At 44.0% G+C, this 14142-nt stretch overlaps 1 protein-coding gene across 5 annotated transcripts in view; it reads right to left on the bottom strand.

The window, feature by feature from the left end:
- Positions 1 to 555: 555 nt before the first annotated feature.
- The window catches only part of mbd1a (methyl-CpG binding domain protein 1a), a 39906-nt gene continuing 26319 nt past the window's right edge, over positions 556 to 14142 (bottom strand). For all 5 annotated transcript variants that reach the window (XM_046344791.1, XM_046344790.1, XM_046344794.1 and 2 more), the window contains 7 exons: positions 12184 to 12588; positions 10833 to 10913; positions 7567 to 7671; positions 6870 to 7172; positions 4736 to 4954; positions 2398 to 2568; positions 556 to 1575 (listed from right to left, as the gene is read on the bottom strand). In XM_046344791.1, the coding sequence (XP_046200747.1) occupies positions 1333 to 1575; positions 2398 to 2568; positions 4736 to 4954; positions 6870 to 7172; positions 7567 to 7671; positions 10833 to 10913; positions 12184 to 12588 (1527 nt within the window). In that variant the 3' untranslated portion in view covers positions 556 to 1332. The remainder of the gene's footprint in view (positions 1576 to 2397; positions 2569 to 4735; positions 4955 to 6869; positions 7173 to 7566; positions 7672 to 10832; positions 10914 to 12183; positions 12589 to 14142) is intronic.

Genomic DNA, 14142 nt, shown 5'->3' with positions numbered 1-14142 from the left:
AAAGCTGTCATCAAGGCAAAGGGTGGCTACTTTGACGAATATCAAACATTAAACACATTTTGATTTGTTAAACAGTTTTTTGGTTACTACATGATTCCATATGTGTAATTTCATTGATTTGATGTCTTCACTATTATTCTACAATGTAGAACATGTGGAAGGACCACTAGAGGGCAGGCTGGGCTCATGGATAGTAGCCCAACAAAGCATGGGAGACAAGGTAACCAGAGTCAATTAAGCACAGCTGACGGTACTAATGAGATACTCTCCTTCCCCTATAAAAGAGAGAATGGAACCAGCAGAGAGGGGAAAACTATCTCTGGAAGATGGCCACCGAGAGAGAGAAGCTGTGCTGAAAGAACCACGAAGACGTGACAAACCCGTGATTTATGTTTGTTGTAGTTTAAAGATTATCCTATTGTGTTCTTGTTTCATCTGGAGAAGAAGATGTTTTTTTCCTTGGAAGATTTTTCATTGATTATGTTAGAATGTTTTTGTTGACAAAATACCCTCAATAGAGAACCGTGTTCAATCAGAAAAACCTACTCCTGACTCGTTTATTCCACCTTCCCGCTTTAGAGTGACGCCTAATTACTTGGTACGCTCACAAACACTTCACAAATAAAGGAAAACCCCCTTGAATGAGTAGATGTGTCCAAACTGTTGACTGGTATTGTATGTATAACGTTAGCAGATCATAAATTAACGTTAAGCAGCCAATCTTCCATACACACATTGCTACTAGTCTACGTGCGTGTTACGTAGTCTATGAAATACAGTGATGACTGATCAACAAATGTTTTTTAAAAAATGTTTAAAAAACAGCCGGTCCAGAAATCCAAGACAAGTAGTCATGTTGATATCCCCAGTTGCCGCGTGTTGAGAACTTTCATTTTGTTTTAATGCCAACAGAAGTAAAATGCAGTACTGGTCTGCCTGATCTAATGGTAAACTACCAGTGATGTGCTGGAAGACAGTCATGTCCATAAGTAAAGTCAAAATTATAGTCATAGAAATACAATGAATAGAATGCTTTTCTAGCCATTCTATTTCTAAAAGCACCAAATTTAAATGTCAATCACACGCAGGCACTTCTGCGTTGGTTGGAGGCGTACCAATCCACGTCCTGGTTCTCCAAAAACAAAGTCCTGTACGGTGAACCGAGCTGGTGAGCAACCTGGCCTTGGGTCCCTGTATTTAGTTGGTTCCGTGAACCACACTTGCATAACAAGTAAACCTGCCTGGAGTTATGGCTTCGTGGGCCAACACAAGTTTAGGATTTAGCTCAGCAGGCTAACACAGTCTTGTCCCGGGGGTTCAAACCCACTCCAGTCACACCCACCCATCCTCCCCCAACTCCAGCTCAAATTCCAGGTCCTCCTCCTCTATAAGTTCCAGGTCCTCCTCCTCTATAAGTTCCAGGTCCTCCTCCTCTATAAGTTCCAGGTCCTCCTCCTCTATAAGTTCCAGGTCCTCCTCCACGATGTTGTCTCGACACCTCTCACACCTCTCCTCCTCCAGAGGGACCAGCAGTTCACAGATGGCCGCCCTCACACAAAGAACCGGCTCCATCACCTACCGGTAAAACGGGACATTGTAAAATATATAAAAAATAAAATAAAATAAAAGGTATTGCACAATGACATGTTAAAAGATGCATTCTAGAGACTTTAGTCTGCTTTTACAAACACCTGAAGATATAGTTTGGAGTGCATTTGTAGTTATTAAATATTGAACGTATTGGAAAAAGGTGATCAAACTGGGACCTGTGCCACTCAGCATTAAGGAGCTGGATTAGGGGGTTAGGGCCAGAGAGAGATGGACTAGTGTCCTGTCCAGGGGGTGTCCTGGTACATCAAGCTGTCTCACTACAGAAACAGGAGATAGACTAGTGTCCTGTCCAGGGGGTGTCCTGGTACATCAAGCTGTCTCACTACAGAAACAGGATATAGACTAGTGTCCTGTCCAGGGGGTGTCCTGGTACATCAAGCTGTCTCACTACAGAAACAGGAGATAGACTAGTGTCCTGGTACATCAAGTTGTCTCACTACAGAAACAGGAGATAGACTAGTGTCCTGTCCAGGGGGTGTCCTGGTACATCAAGCTGTCTCACTACAGAAACAGGAGATAGACTAGTGTCCTGGTACATCAAGTTGTCTCACTACAGAAACAGGAGATAGACTAGTGTCCTGTCCAGGGGGTGTCCTGGTACATCAAGCTGTCTCACTACAGAAACAGGATATAGACTAGTGTCCTGTCCTGGTACATCAAGCTGTCTCACTACAGAAACAGGGATATAGACTAGTGTCCTGTCCAGGGGGTGTCCTTGTACATCAAGCTGTCTCACTACAGAAACAGGATATCGACCCATAGGGCAGGAGTCTTTCTGGCTCTCACCTCCATGCCCCTGTCCCCCAGGGCGGGCAGCCTGACGGGGAAGCCGGGGCAGACCATCAGGGTCTCCAGATCCAGCAGCAGAGTCACCAGCTGGGTGATGGTTCCGAGGCGGGGAGGGTGGACCTCATACAGGGGGTGGGTCAGCAGCAGGGGCTGGCCCTGTACCGTCACCTGGTTGAAGACGAAGCACAATAACAAGCTCAACTCCTCCTTCAGGAAGTCTTCCCCCCCCCCTACCTGGAAGTCTCTTTCCCCCCACCTGGAAGTCTCTTTCCCCCTACCTGGAAGTCTCCCCCCTACCTGGTAGTGTCCCCCCCTACCTGGAAGTCTCTTTCCCCCTACCTGGTAGTGCCCCCCTACCTGGAAGTCTCTTTCCCCCACCTGGAAGTCTCTTTCCCCCTACCTGGAAGTCTCCCCCTACCTGGTAGTGTCCCCCCCCCCTACCTGGAAGTCTCTTTCCCCCTACCTGGAAGTCTCTTTCCCCCTACCTGGAAGTCTCTTTCCCCCTACCTGGAAGTCTCTTTCCCCCTACCTGGAAGTCTCTTTCCCCCTACCTGGAAGTCTCTTTCCCCCTACCTGGAAGTCTCTTTCCCCCTACCTGGAACTCTCTTTCCCCCTACCTGGAAGTCTCTCCCTCCCCCTACCTGGAAGTCTCTCACTCCCCCCTGGAAGTCTCCCCCCTATCTGGAAGTCTCTTGTCCTACCTACCTGGAAGTCTCTTGTCCCCCTACCTGGAAGTCTCTTTCCCCCCACCTGGAAGTCTCTTTCCCCCCACCTGGAAGTCTCTTTCCCCCCACCTGGAAGTCTCCCCCTACCTGGAAGTCTCTTGTCCCCCTACCTGGATGTCTCTTTCCACCTGCCTGGAAGTCTCTTTCCACCTGCCTGGAAGTCTCTTTCCACCTGCCTGAAAGTCTCTTTCCCCCCACCTGGAAGTCTCTTTCCCCCTACTTGAAAGTCTCTTCCCCCCTCTACCTGGAAGTCTCTTTCCCCCTACCCGGAGGTCTCTTCCCCCACCTGGAAGTCTCTTTCCCCCTACTTGGAAGTCTCTTCCCCCTCTACCTGGAAGTCTCTTTTTCCCTGCCTGGAAGTCTTTTTCCCTACCTGGAAGTCTCTTTTTTCCCTGCCTGGAAGTATTTTCCCCCCACCCGGAAGTCTCTTTCCCCCTCTACCTGGAAGTCTCTTTCCCCCTCTACCTGGAAGTCTCTTTCCCCCCACCTGGAAGTCTCTTTCCCCCTACCTGGTAGTGTCCCTCCCCCCTACCTGGAAGTCTCTTTCCCCCTACCTGGTAGTGCCCCCCTACCTGGAAGTCTCTTTCCCCCTACCTGGAAGTCTCTTTCCCCCTACCTGGAAGTCTCTTTCCCCCTACCTGGAAGTCTCTTTCCCCCTACCTGGAAGTCTCTTTCCCCCTACCTGGAAGTCTCTTTCCCCCTACCTGGAACTCTCTCCCTCCCCCTACCTGGAAGTCTCTCCCTCCCCCTACCTGGAAGTCTCTCACTCCCCCTACCTGGAAGTCTCCCCCCTACCTGGAGGTCTCTTGTCCCCCCTACCTGGATGTCTCTTGTTCCCCCTACCTGGAAGTCTCTTTCCACCTGCCTGAAAGTCTCTTTCCCCCCACCTGGAAGTCCCCCCCTACCTGGAAGTCTCTTGTCCCCCCTACCTGGATGTCTCTTTCCACCTGCCTGGAAGTCTCTTTCCACCTGCCTGAAAGTCTCTTTCCACCTGCCTGAAAGTCTCTTTCCACCTGCCTGAAAGTCTCTTTCCCCCTACTTGGAAGTCTCTCCCCCCTCTACCTGGAAGTCTCTTTCCCCCTACCCGGAGGTCTCTTCCCCCACCTGGAAGTCTCTTTCCCCCCTACTTGGAAGTCTCTTCCCCCCTCTACCTGGAAGTGTCTTTCCCCCTCTACCTGGAAGTCTCTTTTTCCCTGCCTGGAAGTCTTTTCCCTGCCTGGAAGTCTTTTTCCCTACCTGGAAGTCTCTTTTTCCCTGCCTGGAAGTATTTTTCCCCCCACCCGGAAGTCTCTTTCCCCCTCTACCTGGAAGTCTCTTTCCCCCTACCTGGAAGTCTTTTTCCCCCTACCTGGAAGTCTTTTTCCCCCCTACCTGGAAGTCTTTTTCCCCCCCTACCTGGAAGTCTTTTTCCCCCTACCTGGAAGTCTTTTTCCCCCTACCTGGAAGTCTTTTCCCCCCTACCTGGAAGTCTTTTTCCCTACCTGGAAGTCTTTTTCCCCTACCTGGAAGTCTTTTTCCCCCTACCTGGAAGTCTTTTTCCCCCTACCTGGAAGTCTTTTTCCCCCTACCTGGAAGTCTTTTTCCCCCTACCTGGAAGTCTTTTTCCCTACCTGGAAGCAGAAGCCAGGTTGGATCTGGAGAACTGTGTCAGCCATGGTAGAGAGTTTAGAGCACTGGAGGAGTTGTATTAGAGGTCCCCTGGCCATGACCCCTACCCAGTGGGCTGGTAGCACCGTGCGGCGCAGGGCCCTCAGGAACCCAAACAGAGCTGCCTCCCTCTCGTCACGACACGACTCGCTGCCGTCGGCCAGACTGAAGGTCTCTGTGATCTAGAGGGACGGTGGGGGTAGAGGGGAGGATTGAAAGAGAGAGAGAGAGTAATGACAGAGATGAATGTGAGGAGAGATCAAAAACTGGGTTAAATACACATGTCAAAATACTCCCAAACACTTGATCCGAGGTTAATTTAGTTTGCCCTGTAGAGAGAACCAATCCAATCATGCCCATGATCTATATAGAGAGAGAACCAATCCAATCATGTCCATGATATATGGAGAGAGAACCAATCATGCCCATGATCTATGGAGAGAGAACCAATCATGTCCATGATCTATAGAGAGAGAGAACCAATCCAATCATGTCCATGATATATGGAGAGAGAACCAATCATGCCCATGATCTATGGAGAGAGAACCAATCATGTCCATGATCTATAGAGAGAGAGAACCAATCCAATCATGTCCATGATATATGGAGAGAGAACCAATCATGTCCATGATCTATAGAGAGAGAACCAATCCAATCATGCCCATGATCTATAGAGAGAGAGAACCAATCCAATCATGATCTATAGAGAGAGAGAACCAATCCAATCATGTCCATGATCTATAGAGAGAGAGAACCAATCATGTCCATGATCTATAGAGAGAGACAACCAATCCAATCATGTCCATGATCTATGGAGAGAGAGAGAACCAATCCAATCATGTCCATGATCTATGGAGAGAGAACCAATCATGTCCATGATCTATGGAGAGAGAGAACCAATCATGTCCATGATCTATAGAGAGAGAGAACCAATCCAATCATGTCCATGATCTATGGAGAGAGAGAACCAATCCAATCATGTCCATGATCTATGGAGAGAGAACCAATCCAATCATGTCCATGATCTATGGAGAGAGAACCAATCATGTCCATGATCTATAGAGAGAGAGAACCAATCATGTCCATGATCTATAGAGAGAGAGAACCAATCATGTCCATGATCTATGGAGAGAGAGAACCAATCATGTCCATGATCTATGGAGAGAGAGAACCAATCATGTCCATGATCTATGGAGAGAGAGAACCAATCATGTCCATGATCTATGGAGAGAGAGAACCAATCATGTCCATGATCTATGGAGAGAGAGAACCAATCATGTCCATGATCTATGGAGAGAGAGAGAACCAATCATGTCCATGATCTATGGAGAGAGAGAACCAATCATGTCCATGATCTATGGAGAGAGAGAACCAATCATGTCCATGATCTATGGAGAGAGAGAACCAATCATGTCCATGATCTATGGAGAGAGAGAACCAATCATGTCCATGATCTATGGAGAGAGAGAACCAATCATGTCCATGATCTATGGAGAGAGAGAACCAATCATGTCCATGATCTATGGAGAGAGAGAACCAATCATGTCCATGATCTATGGAGAGAGAGAACCAATCATGTCCATGATCTATGGAGAGAGAACCAATCCAATCATGTCCATGATCTATAGAGAGAGACAACATTACATTTACATTACATTTAAGTCATTTAGCAGACGCTCTTATCCAGAGCGACTTACAAATTGGTGCATTCACCTTATGACATCTAGTGGAACAGTCACTTTACAATAGTGCATCTAAATCTTAAGGGGGGGGGGGGGGGGGTGAGAGGGATTACTTATCCTATCCTAGGTATTCCTTAAAGAGGTGGGGTTTCAGGTGTCTCCGGAAGGTGGATCTATAGAGAGAGACAACCAATCATGTCCATGATCTATGATCTATAGAGAGAGAGAACCAATCATGTCCATGATCTATGGAGAGAGAACCAATCCAATCATGTCCATGATCTATAGAGAGAGAACCAATCCAATCATGTCCATGATCTATAGAGAGAGAGAACCAATCCAATCCTGTCCATGCTAGATTGTTTTTTACTCTAAGGGAGAGAGATTAAAAGAGAGGGACTGACGGAAAGCTCACCTCTGGAGTGACATCATCAAGAGTGTCATCACGGATGACCTCGGTGGTCAACCCAGGCATGACCTTTGACCCCGTGACCTCTGGCAGGTCAGGTGGTCCGAGGTGGATGACTGTTCGAGGTATCTCGGCGTACAGCTCTACTAGCTGTTCCTCCTCGGTGTAGGCCGTCTCCGTCCTGCTCATACTGTACGGTGACGAGGGCTCAGTAAGGGCCTGGTGCAGAGGTGGACCTAGTTGCTGCACAGCACATGTCATGTAGTTAACTGTCGGGGGTTCAACTGCAGGTTCCAGGACTGCGGAGGCCTTGGGAGAAATCGAGAAGGAGAGCATTAGAAATAAAAACATTGATCAGCTGGTTTTACTAAAATCGATGGACTAGGTGGTTTTTACTAAAATTGATGGACTAGCTTGGTTTTATTAAAAATTGATGGACGAGCTTGGTTTTACTAAAAATTGATGGACTAGCTTGGTTTTACTAAAAATTGATGGATTAGCTTGGTTTCACTAAATCAATGGACTAGCTTGGTTTTACTAAAAATTGATGGATTAGCTTGGTTTTACTAAAAATTGATGGACTAGCTTGGTTTTACGCACCAAGCTGGGACAATGTAATAGATTTCCAGTGAAAAGTCCCATTCAGCACCAGCTCGAGAATTTGTGAATACGGTGATGATGATGTGTGTGTGTGACTCACTACCTGAGAAGCGAGGCTGGGACCAGGGGTGATGGTAATTTGGTTGCCGTTCATCTTGATGAACTGGAGGTTGCCATGGTCGCCCTGGTAACAGCTCTGCGGGTAGGGCTGGGGATAGGGCAGGGATTTTAATACAATTACACTATAGATGCATACATTCAGCATTATGATCAATTGAAATTGGTGTAATGCATGCTGAACGCGGAACGAGGGAGTTTGTTGTGTTGAAAGTCTCTGCAAAAAAAGTGTTCTATTGAAAAAAGTTTGGTTACTAGTTTGAAGAGCTGTTTGGTAGCTCAGCTAGCTTAGCTGTGAACTCAATATCAAGCTAGCGAGGGTTTCCTTGACAGCTGGAACACAGCCCGCAACACGTTGAGCCCTTGCGGGCCTGCGGAATGTCCCGGGCTTTGTGGCTGTCTAAATCCCAGTTGCTGGCGTTTCCATCAGACCTGCCCTGCCTGGAATTACATGGAGTACCAGCGATAGCCAACCATGACATCCAAAACTAAAAGAGGGAGTGATGGAGAGGTTCTCGATCACAGGTGGGGGAAAAAATAAAATAAGAAAGTGTTCTACAAGCAGTTGCTACCTTTACATTTAAGCAGATGCTCTTATCAAGAGCGAATTAAATGAGCAATTAGGGATACGTGCAAAGCTGTCAGGGCAAAAGGGTGGCTACCTTGAAGAATCGCCGATATAAAATATATTTAGATTTTGTTTAACACTTTTTTTTGGTTATTACATGATTCCATATGTGTTATTTCATAGTTGTAATGTTTTCAGTATTATTCTACAATGTAGAAAATAGTTTTTTTTAAATGAAGAAAAAGCCTGGAATGGATAGGTGTGTCCAAACTGTTGGCCAACTTTGTCGCGTCAAACCCAAGAAGACTCCAGGCTGTAATCGCTGCCAAAGGTGCTTCAACAAAGTACTGAGTAAAGGGTCTGAATACTTGGCGCCCCCCCCTTGGGTTGTGCTGTGGCGGCGATCTTTGTGGGCTATACTCGGCCTTGTCTCAGGATGGTAAGTTGGTGGTTGAAGATATCCCTCTAGTGGTGTGGGGGCTGTGCTTTGGCAAAGTGGGTGGGGTTATATCCTTCCTGTTTGGCCCTGTCCGGGGGTATCATCGGATGGGGCCACAGTGTCTCCTGACACCTCCTGTCTCAGCCTCCAGTATTTATGCTGTAGTAGTTTGTGTGTCGGGGGGCTAGGGTCAGTTTGTTATATCTGGAGTACTTCTCCTGTCTTATCCGGTGTCCTGTGTGAATTTAAGTATGCTATCTCTAACTATCTCTTTCTCAGAGGACCTGAGCCCTAGGACCATGCCTCAGGACTACCTGGCATGACTCCTTGCTGTGCCCAGTCCACCTGTCCGTGCTGCTGCTCCAGTTTCAACTGTTCTGCCTGAGGCTAGGGAATCCTGACCTGTTCACCGGACATGCTACCTGTCCCAGACCTGCTTTTTTCAACTCTCTAGAGACAGCAGGAGTGGTAGAAATACTCTGAATGATCGGCTATGAAAATCCAACTGACATTTACTCCTGATTTTCCCATGAAGTCAAGCAAAGAGGCACTGCTGAATTGCTGCACCCTCGACAACTACTGTGATTATTATTATTTGTTCTGTTATAATCTCCATCTTTCTCAGAGGACCTGAGCCCTAGGACCGTGCCCCAGGACTACCTGACATGATGACTCCTTGCTGTCCCCATTCCACCTGGCCGTGCTGCTGCTCCAGTTTCAACTGTTCTGCCTTATTATTATTCGACCATGCTGGTCATTTATGAACATTTGAACATCTTGGCCATGTTCTGTTATAATCTCCACCTGGCACAGACAGAAGAGGACTGGCCACCCCTCATAGCCTGGTTCCTCTCTAGGTTTCTTCCTCGGTTTTGGCCTTTCTAGGGAGTTTTTCCTAGCCACCGTGCTTCTACACCTGCATTGCTTGCTGTTTGGGGTTTTAGGCTGGGTTTCTGTACAGCACTTTGAGATATCAGCTGATGTATATATAAAGCCCTTCATACATTTGATTTGATACTTATGTAAATGTGATATTTCAGTTTTTTTTAAACCCGTTTTTGTCTTGTCATTACGGGGTATTGTGATGTCATTATGGGTTATTGTGATGTCATTAGGGGGTATTGTGATGTCATTAGGGGTTATTGTGATGTCATTATGGGGTATTGCGTGTATTGTGATGTCATGAGGGGGGGGGCGATTGAATACATTTTAGAATAAAGCTGTTACCGAGCAAAATGTTTGAAAGGTCAAGGGGTCAAAATCCTTTCCAAATGCACAGTGTATGTACACACATATGTATGCATACGTAGAGTTGAAGTCGGAAGTTTACATACACCTTAGCCAAATACATTTAAACTCAGTTTTTCCACAATTCCTGACATTAAATCCGAGTAAAAATTCCCCGTCTTAGGTCAGTTAGGATCACCACTTTATTTTAAGAATGTGAAATGTCAGAATAATAGTAGAGAGAATGATTTATTTCAGCTTTTATTTCTTTCATCACATTCCCAGTGGGTCAGAAGTTTACATACACTCAATTAGTATTTGGTAGCATTGCATTTAAATTGTTTAACTTGGGTCAAACGTTTCGGGTAGCCTGTTGTTCTGGGATTGATTTGCACTTTTCGCACAAGTACATTCATCTCTAGGAGACAGAAAGCGTCGCCTTCCTGATCGGTATGACGACTGCGTGGTCCCATGGTGTTTATACTTGCGTACTATTGTTTGTACAGATGAACGTGGTACCTTCAGGCATTTGGAAATTGCTCCCAAGGATGAACCAGACTTGGAGGTCAACAATTTGTTTTTCCTGAGGTCTTGGCTGATTTCTTTTGATTTCCCCATGATGTCAAGCAGAGGCACTGAGTTTGAAGGTAGGCCTTGAAATACATCCACATATACACCTCCAATTGATTCAAATGAGCTCAATTAGCCTATCAGAAACTTCTAAAGCCATGAAATCATTTTCCAAGCTGTTTAAAGGCACAGTCAACTTAGTGTATGTAAACTTCTGACCCACTGGAATTGTGATACAGTGAATTATAAGTGAAATAATGTCTCTAAACAATTGTTAGACAAATGACTTGTGTCATGCATAAAGTAGATATCCTAACTGACTTGCCAAAACTATAGTTTGTTAATTTACAAGAAATGTGTGGAGTGGTTGAAAAAAACGAGTTTTAATGACTCCAACCTAAGTGTATGTAAAACTTCCGACTTCAACTGTACATTTGTTGGTCCGTACCTGAACACAGCTGCTGGGGTAGGGTTCCTCTGATCCAGATACACCACTACAGGGGTTTACAGGCATATAGGATGGAGACATCTAGAAGCAGAGGAAGATAAACATCATATTGTGTTGGATAACCAAGTCTGCAGCACAACTAAAATGTCCTTATTAATTCATTTAGAGGTAATGACCTCCATCTCATCTGATCCATACTGCAAACCATCCATTTTGTGACATCTAAAAAATAAATATACATAAATATAAATATATATATTTATGTATATATATTTCTTTTTTAAATGTCACAAAATGGATATATATATATATATAAATAAATAAATATATATTAATATATACATAAATAAAAATATTTTTATTTATTTATTTTTTAAATTATATATATAATATATATATATATATATATATATATTTTTTAAAAAATAAATAAATAAAAATATTTTTATTTATGTATATATTAATATTATTTATTTATATTAAATGGGAGTTATTTGAACTATTTTAATAGTTGGATAGTTCCTTACTCATGATAATTACGTGTGTACACCTTTAAGAGTGTTCCGCAAAAAAACAAAAAAAAACAAAGCTTCAGTAAAATAGAGGTTTAGTTATGAAACGTTGGAGATAGTTTTCTGTAAAAAAGATGCAACTGTGGACACAAAGCATCGCTCCATTTGTTTCTATGGCAGAGGCTATGGTACAGCTAAGCCTAATATCAGATCTGCCTGTGCTAATGGTTCTCCCCTTTGTTCCTCAAATGATCCTAATGTAACAGCAGCCTGAGCACACTGGACTGGACACAGCGATACACATGTCACCACGTGCCATTTAATGTATTACCTGACCTGATGCTCCCAAGTCTTAATTATATGTGCATTCCACCTGTCACATTTACAAGTTACATTTTTTTTTTTTTAAATCAAGATTAAGAAAAGTTCCTCCAGGGTCCAACCGAGAGAGCCCTCCTCCGGGGCCCAACCCAGAGATCTCCTGTGGGGCCACATGGAACGGCTGGGGATCCCCAACGAGAGGTTTGAAAACCCCTGATCTACAACAGAGGTCCCTAACTGACGGCCCATGAGCCAGATGGGGCTTGTAAGCCAATTTAACGTGCCTCGTTTAGGATAGAACAAAGATATAGGGGTGTGTCACAATGAGCTCTCCTTCCTCCTGAAGTGTGCACTCGTTCACTACTACCCAAAATGTAAAATTATTGGATAGGTATAGGGCATGGGCTTGGGGTGTCCATATTACCGGCCATTTCCTTTCAAATCCATGAAAGAAAGTGCACACTTCAGGAGAAAGGATAGGTTATTGGGACTCAACCACAGAGACCGTCAGAGCTTACCTGAGGTATTTGTTCCTGTAGTTCCGCCCATCCCTCTCCATCCTCTCCCCCAGGGCTGTGCTCCAACGACTGGGTGGTAACGGTGTAGACTGGTTCCTCTTCCTCCTCAGTCTCGTCCGTCTCTGTCGTATCACTCGAGGAGACCTGGCTCCATACTCGTCTCCTCCGTTTGGTGAAGTGTTTCTGGGGCCGACCACGTCCCATCCCTGTCCCCACTGTTGATTCACTTCCTGGTTTTACCATACGCCATTTTGAAAGTGTCCTTCCTAATAGTACATATCCTGCTCCACGTCCTACTACAGTTCCTGGAAGTACACTTCCTAGTCCAATGGGAACGCTCTGGCCACCTGGGTCTTCTGTCAGGTGTTTCTTAAAAAAGCTTCCCATTAAGTCCCTTTTGGTGGGCTGGAGGGAGAAGGCTTTTAATTACAAATACATACATACTACTGACAGCATAATGTCTATAAGAGGCATTAAGAGTTTGTGTCTGTGTGTGTGTCTGTGTGTCTGTGTGTCTGTGTGTCTGTGTCTGTGTCTGTGTCTGTGTCTGTGTGTGTGTGTGTGTGTGTGTGTGTGTGTGTGTGTGTGTGTGTGTGTGTGTGTGTGTAATACAATTTAAATCATCTATGAAAAACAATGTCACGAGATTTAGTGAAATAAACTTAACAAAATTTAACAAGTTGAAAACACATTCTCTTAACCACCACATACCCTAACCAAAAAGAACCATGAATCAAATACCATAAAGAATCAAATACCATAAAGAACCATGAACCAAATACCATAAAGAATCAAATACCATAAAGAACCATGAACCAAATACCATAAAGAATCAAATACCATAAAGAACCATGAACCAAATACCATAAAGAATCAAATACCATAAAGAACCATTAACCAAATACCATACAAAACCATAAAGAACCATATACCATAAAGAATCAAATACCATAAAGAACCAAATACCATAAACCAAAAAGAACCATAAAGAACCAAATACCATAAAGAATCAAATACCATAAAGAACCAAATACCATAAAGAACCAAATACCATAAAGAACCAAATACCATAAAGAACCAAATACCATAAACCAAAAAGAACCATAAAGAACCAAATACCATAAAGAACCAAATACCATAAACCAAAAAGAACCATAAAGAACCAAATACCATAAACCAAAAAGAACCAAAAAGAACCAAATACCATAAACCATAAAGAACGATAAACCATAAAGAACCAAATACCATAAACCATAAAGAACAATAAACCATAAAGAACCAAATACCATAAACCAAAAGAACCAAAAAGAACCAAATACCATAAACCATAAAGAACGATAAACCATAAAGAACCAAATACCATAAACCATAAAGAACGATAAACCATAAAGAACGATAAACCATAAAGAACCAAAACCATAAATAACCAAATACCATAAAGAACCATAAACCAAAAATAACCATAAAGAACCATATACAGTTGAAGTCGGAAGTTTACATACACTTAGGTTGGAGCCATTAAAACTCGTTTTTCAACCACTCCACAAATGTCTTGTCAAAGTAGGACATCTACTTTGTGCATTCCACAAGTCATTTTTCCAAGAATTGTTTACAGACCGATTATATCACAATTCCAGTGGGTCAGAAGTTTACATACACTAAGTTGACTGTGCCTTTAAACAGCTTGGAAAATTCCAGAAAATTATGTCATGCTTTAGAAGCTTCTGATAGGCTAATTGACATCATTTGAGTCAATTGGAGGTGTATTTGTGGATGTATTTCAAGGCCTACCTTCAAAATCAGTGCCTCTTTGCTTGACATCATGGGAAAATCTAAAGAAATCAGCCAATACCCCAGAAATGGGTTTTGTAGACCTCCACAAGCAATTTCCAAATACCTGAAGGTACCACGTTCATCTGTACAAACAATAGTACACAAGTATAAACACCATGGGACCAC

Source organism: Oncorhynchus gorbuscha, linkage group LG03, assembly GCF_021184085.1.
Source record: "Oncorhynchus gorbuscha isolate QuinsamMale2020 ecotype Even-year linkage group LG03, OgorEven_v1.0, whole genome shotgun sequence".
Lineage (NCBI taxonomy): Eukaryota > Metazoa > Chordata > Actinopteri > Salmoniformes > Salmonidae > Oncorhynchus > Oncorhynchus gorbuscha.
The sequence above is the reverse complement of the archived record's forward strand: the minus strand, read 5'-3'. Positions and strand labels throughout refer to the sequence as shown.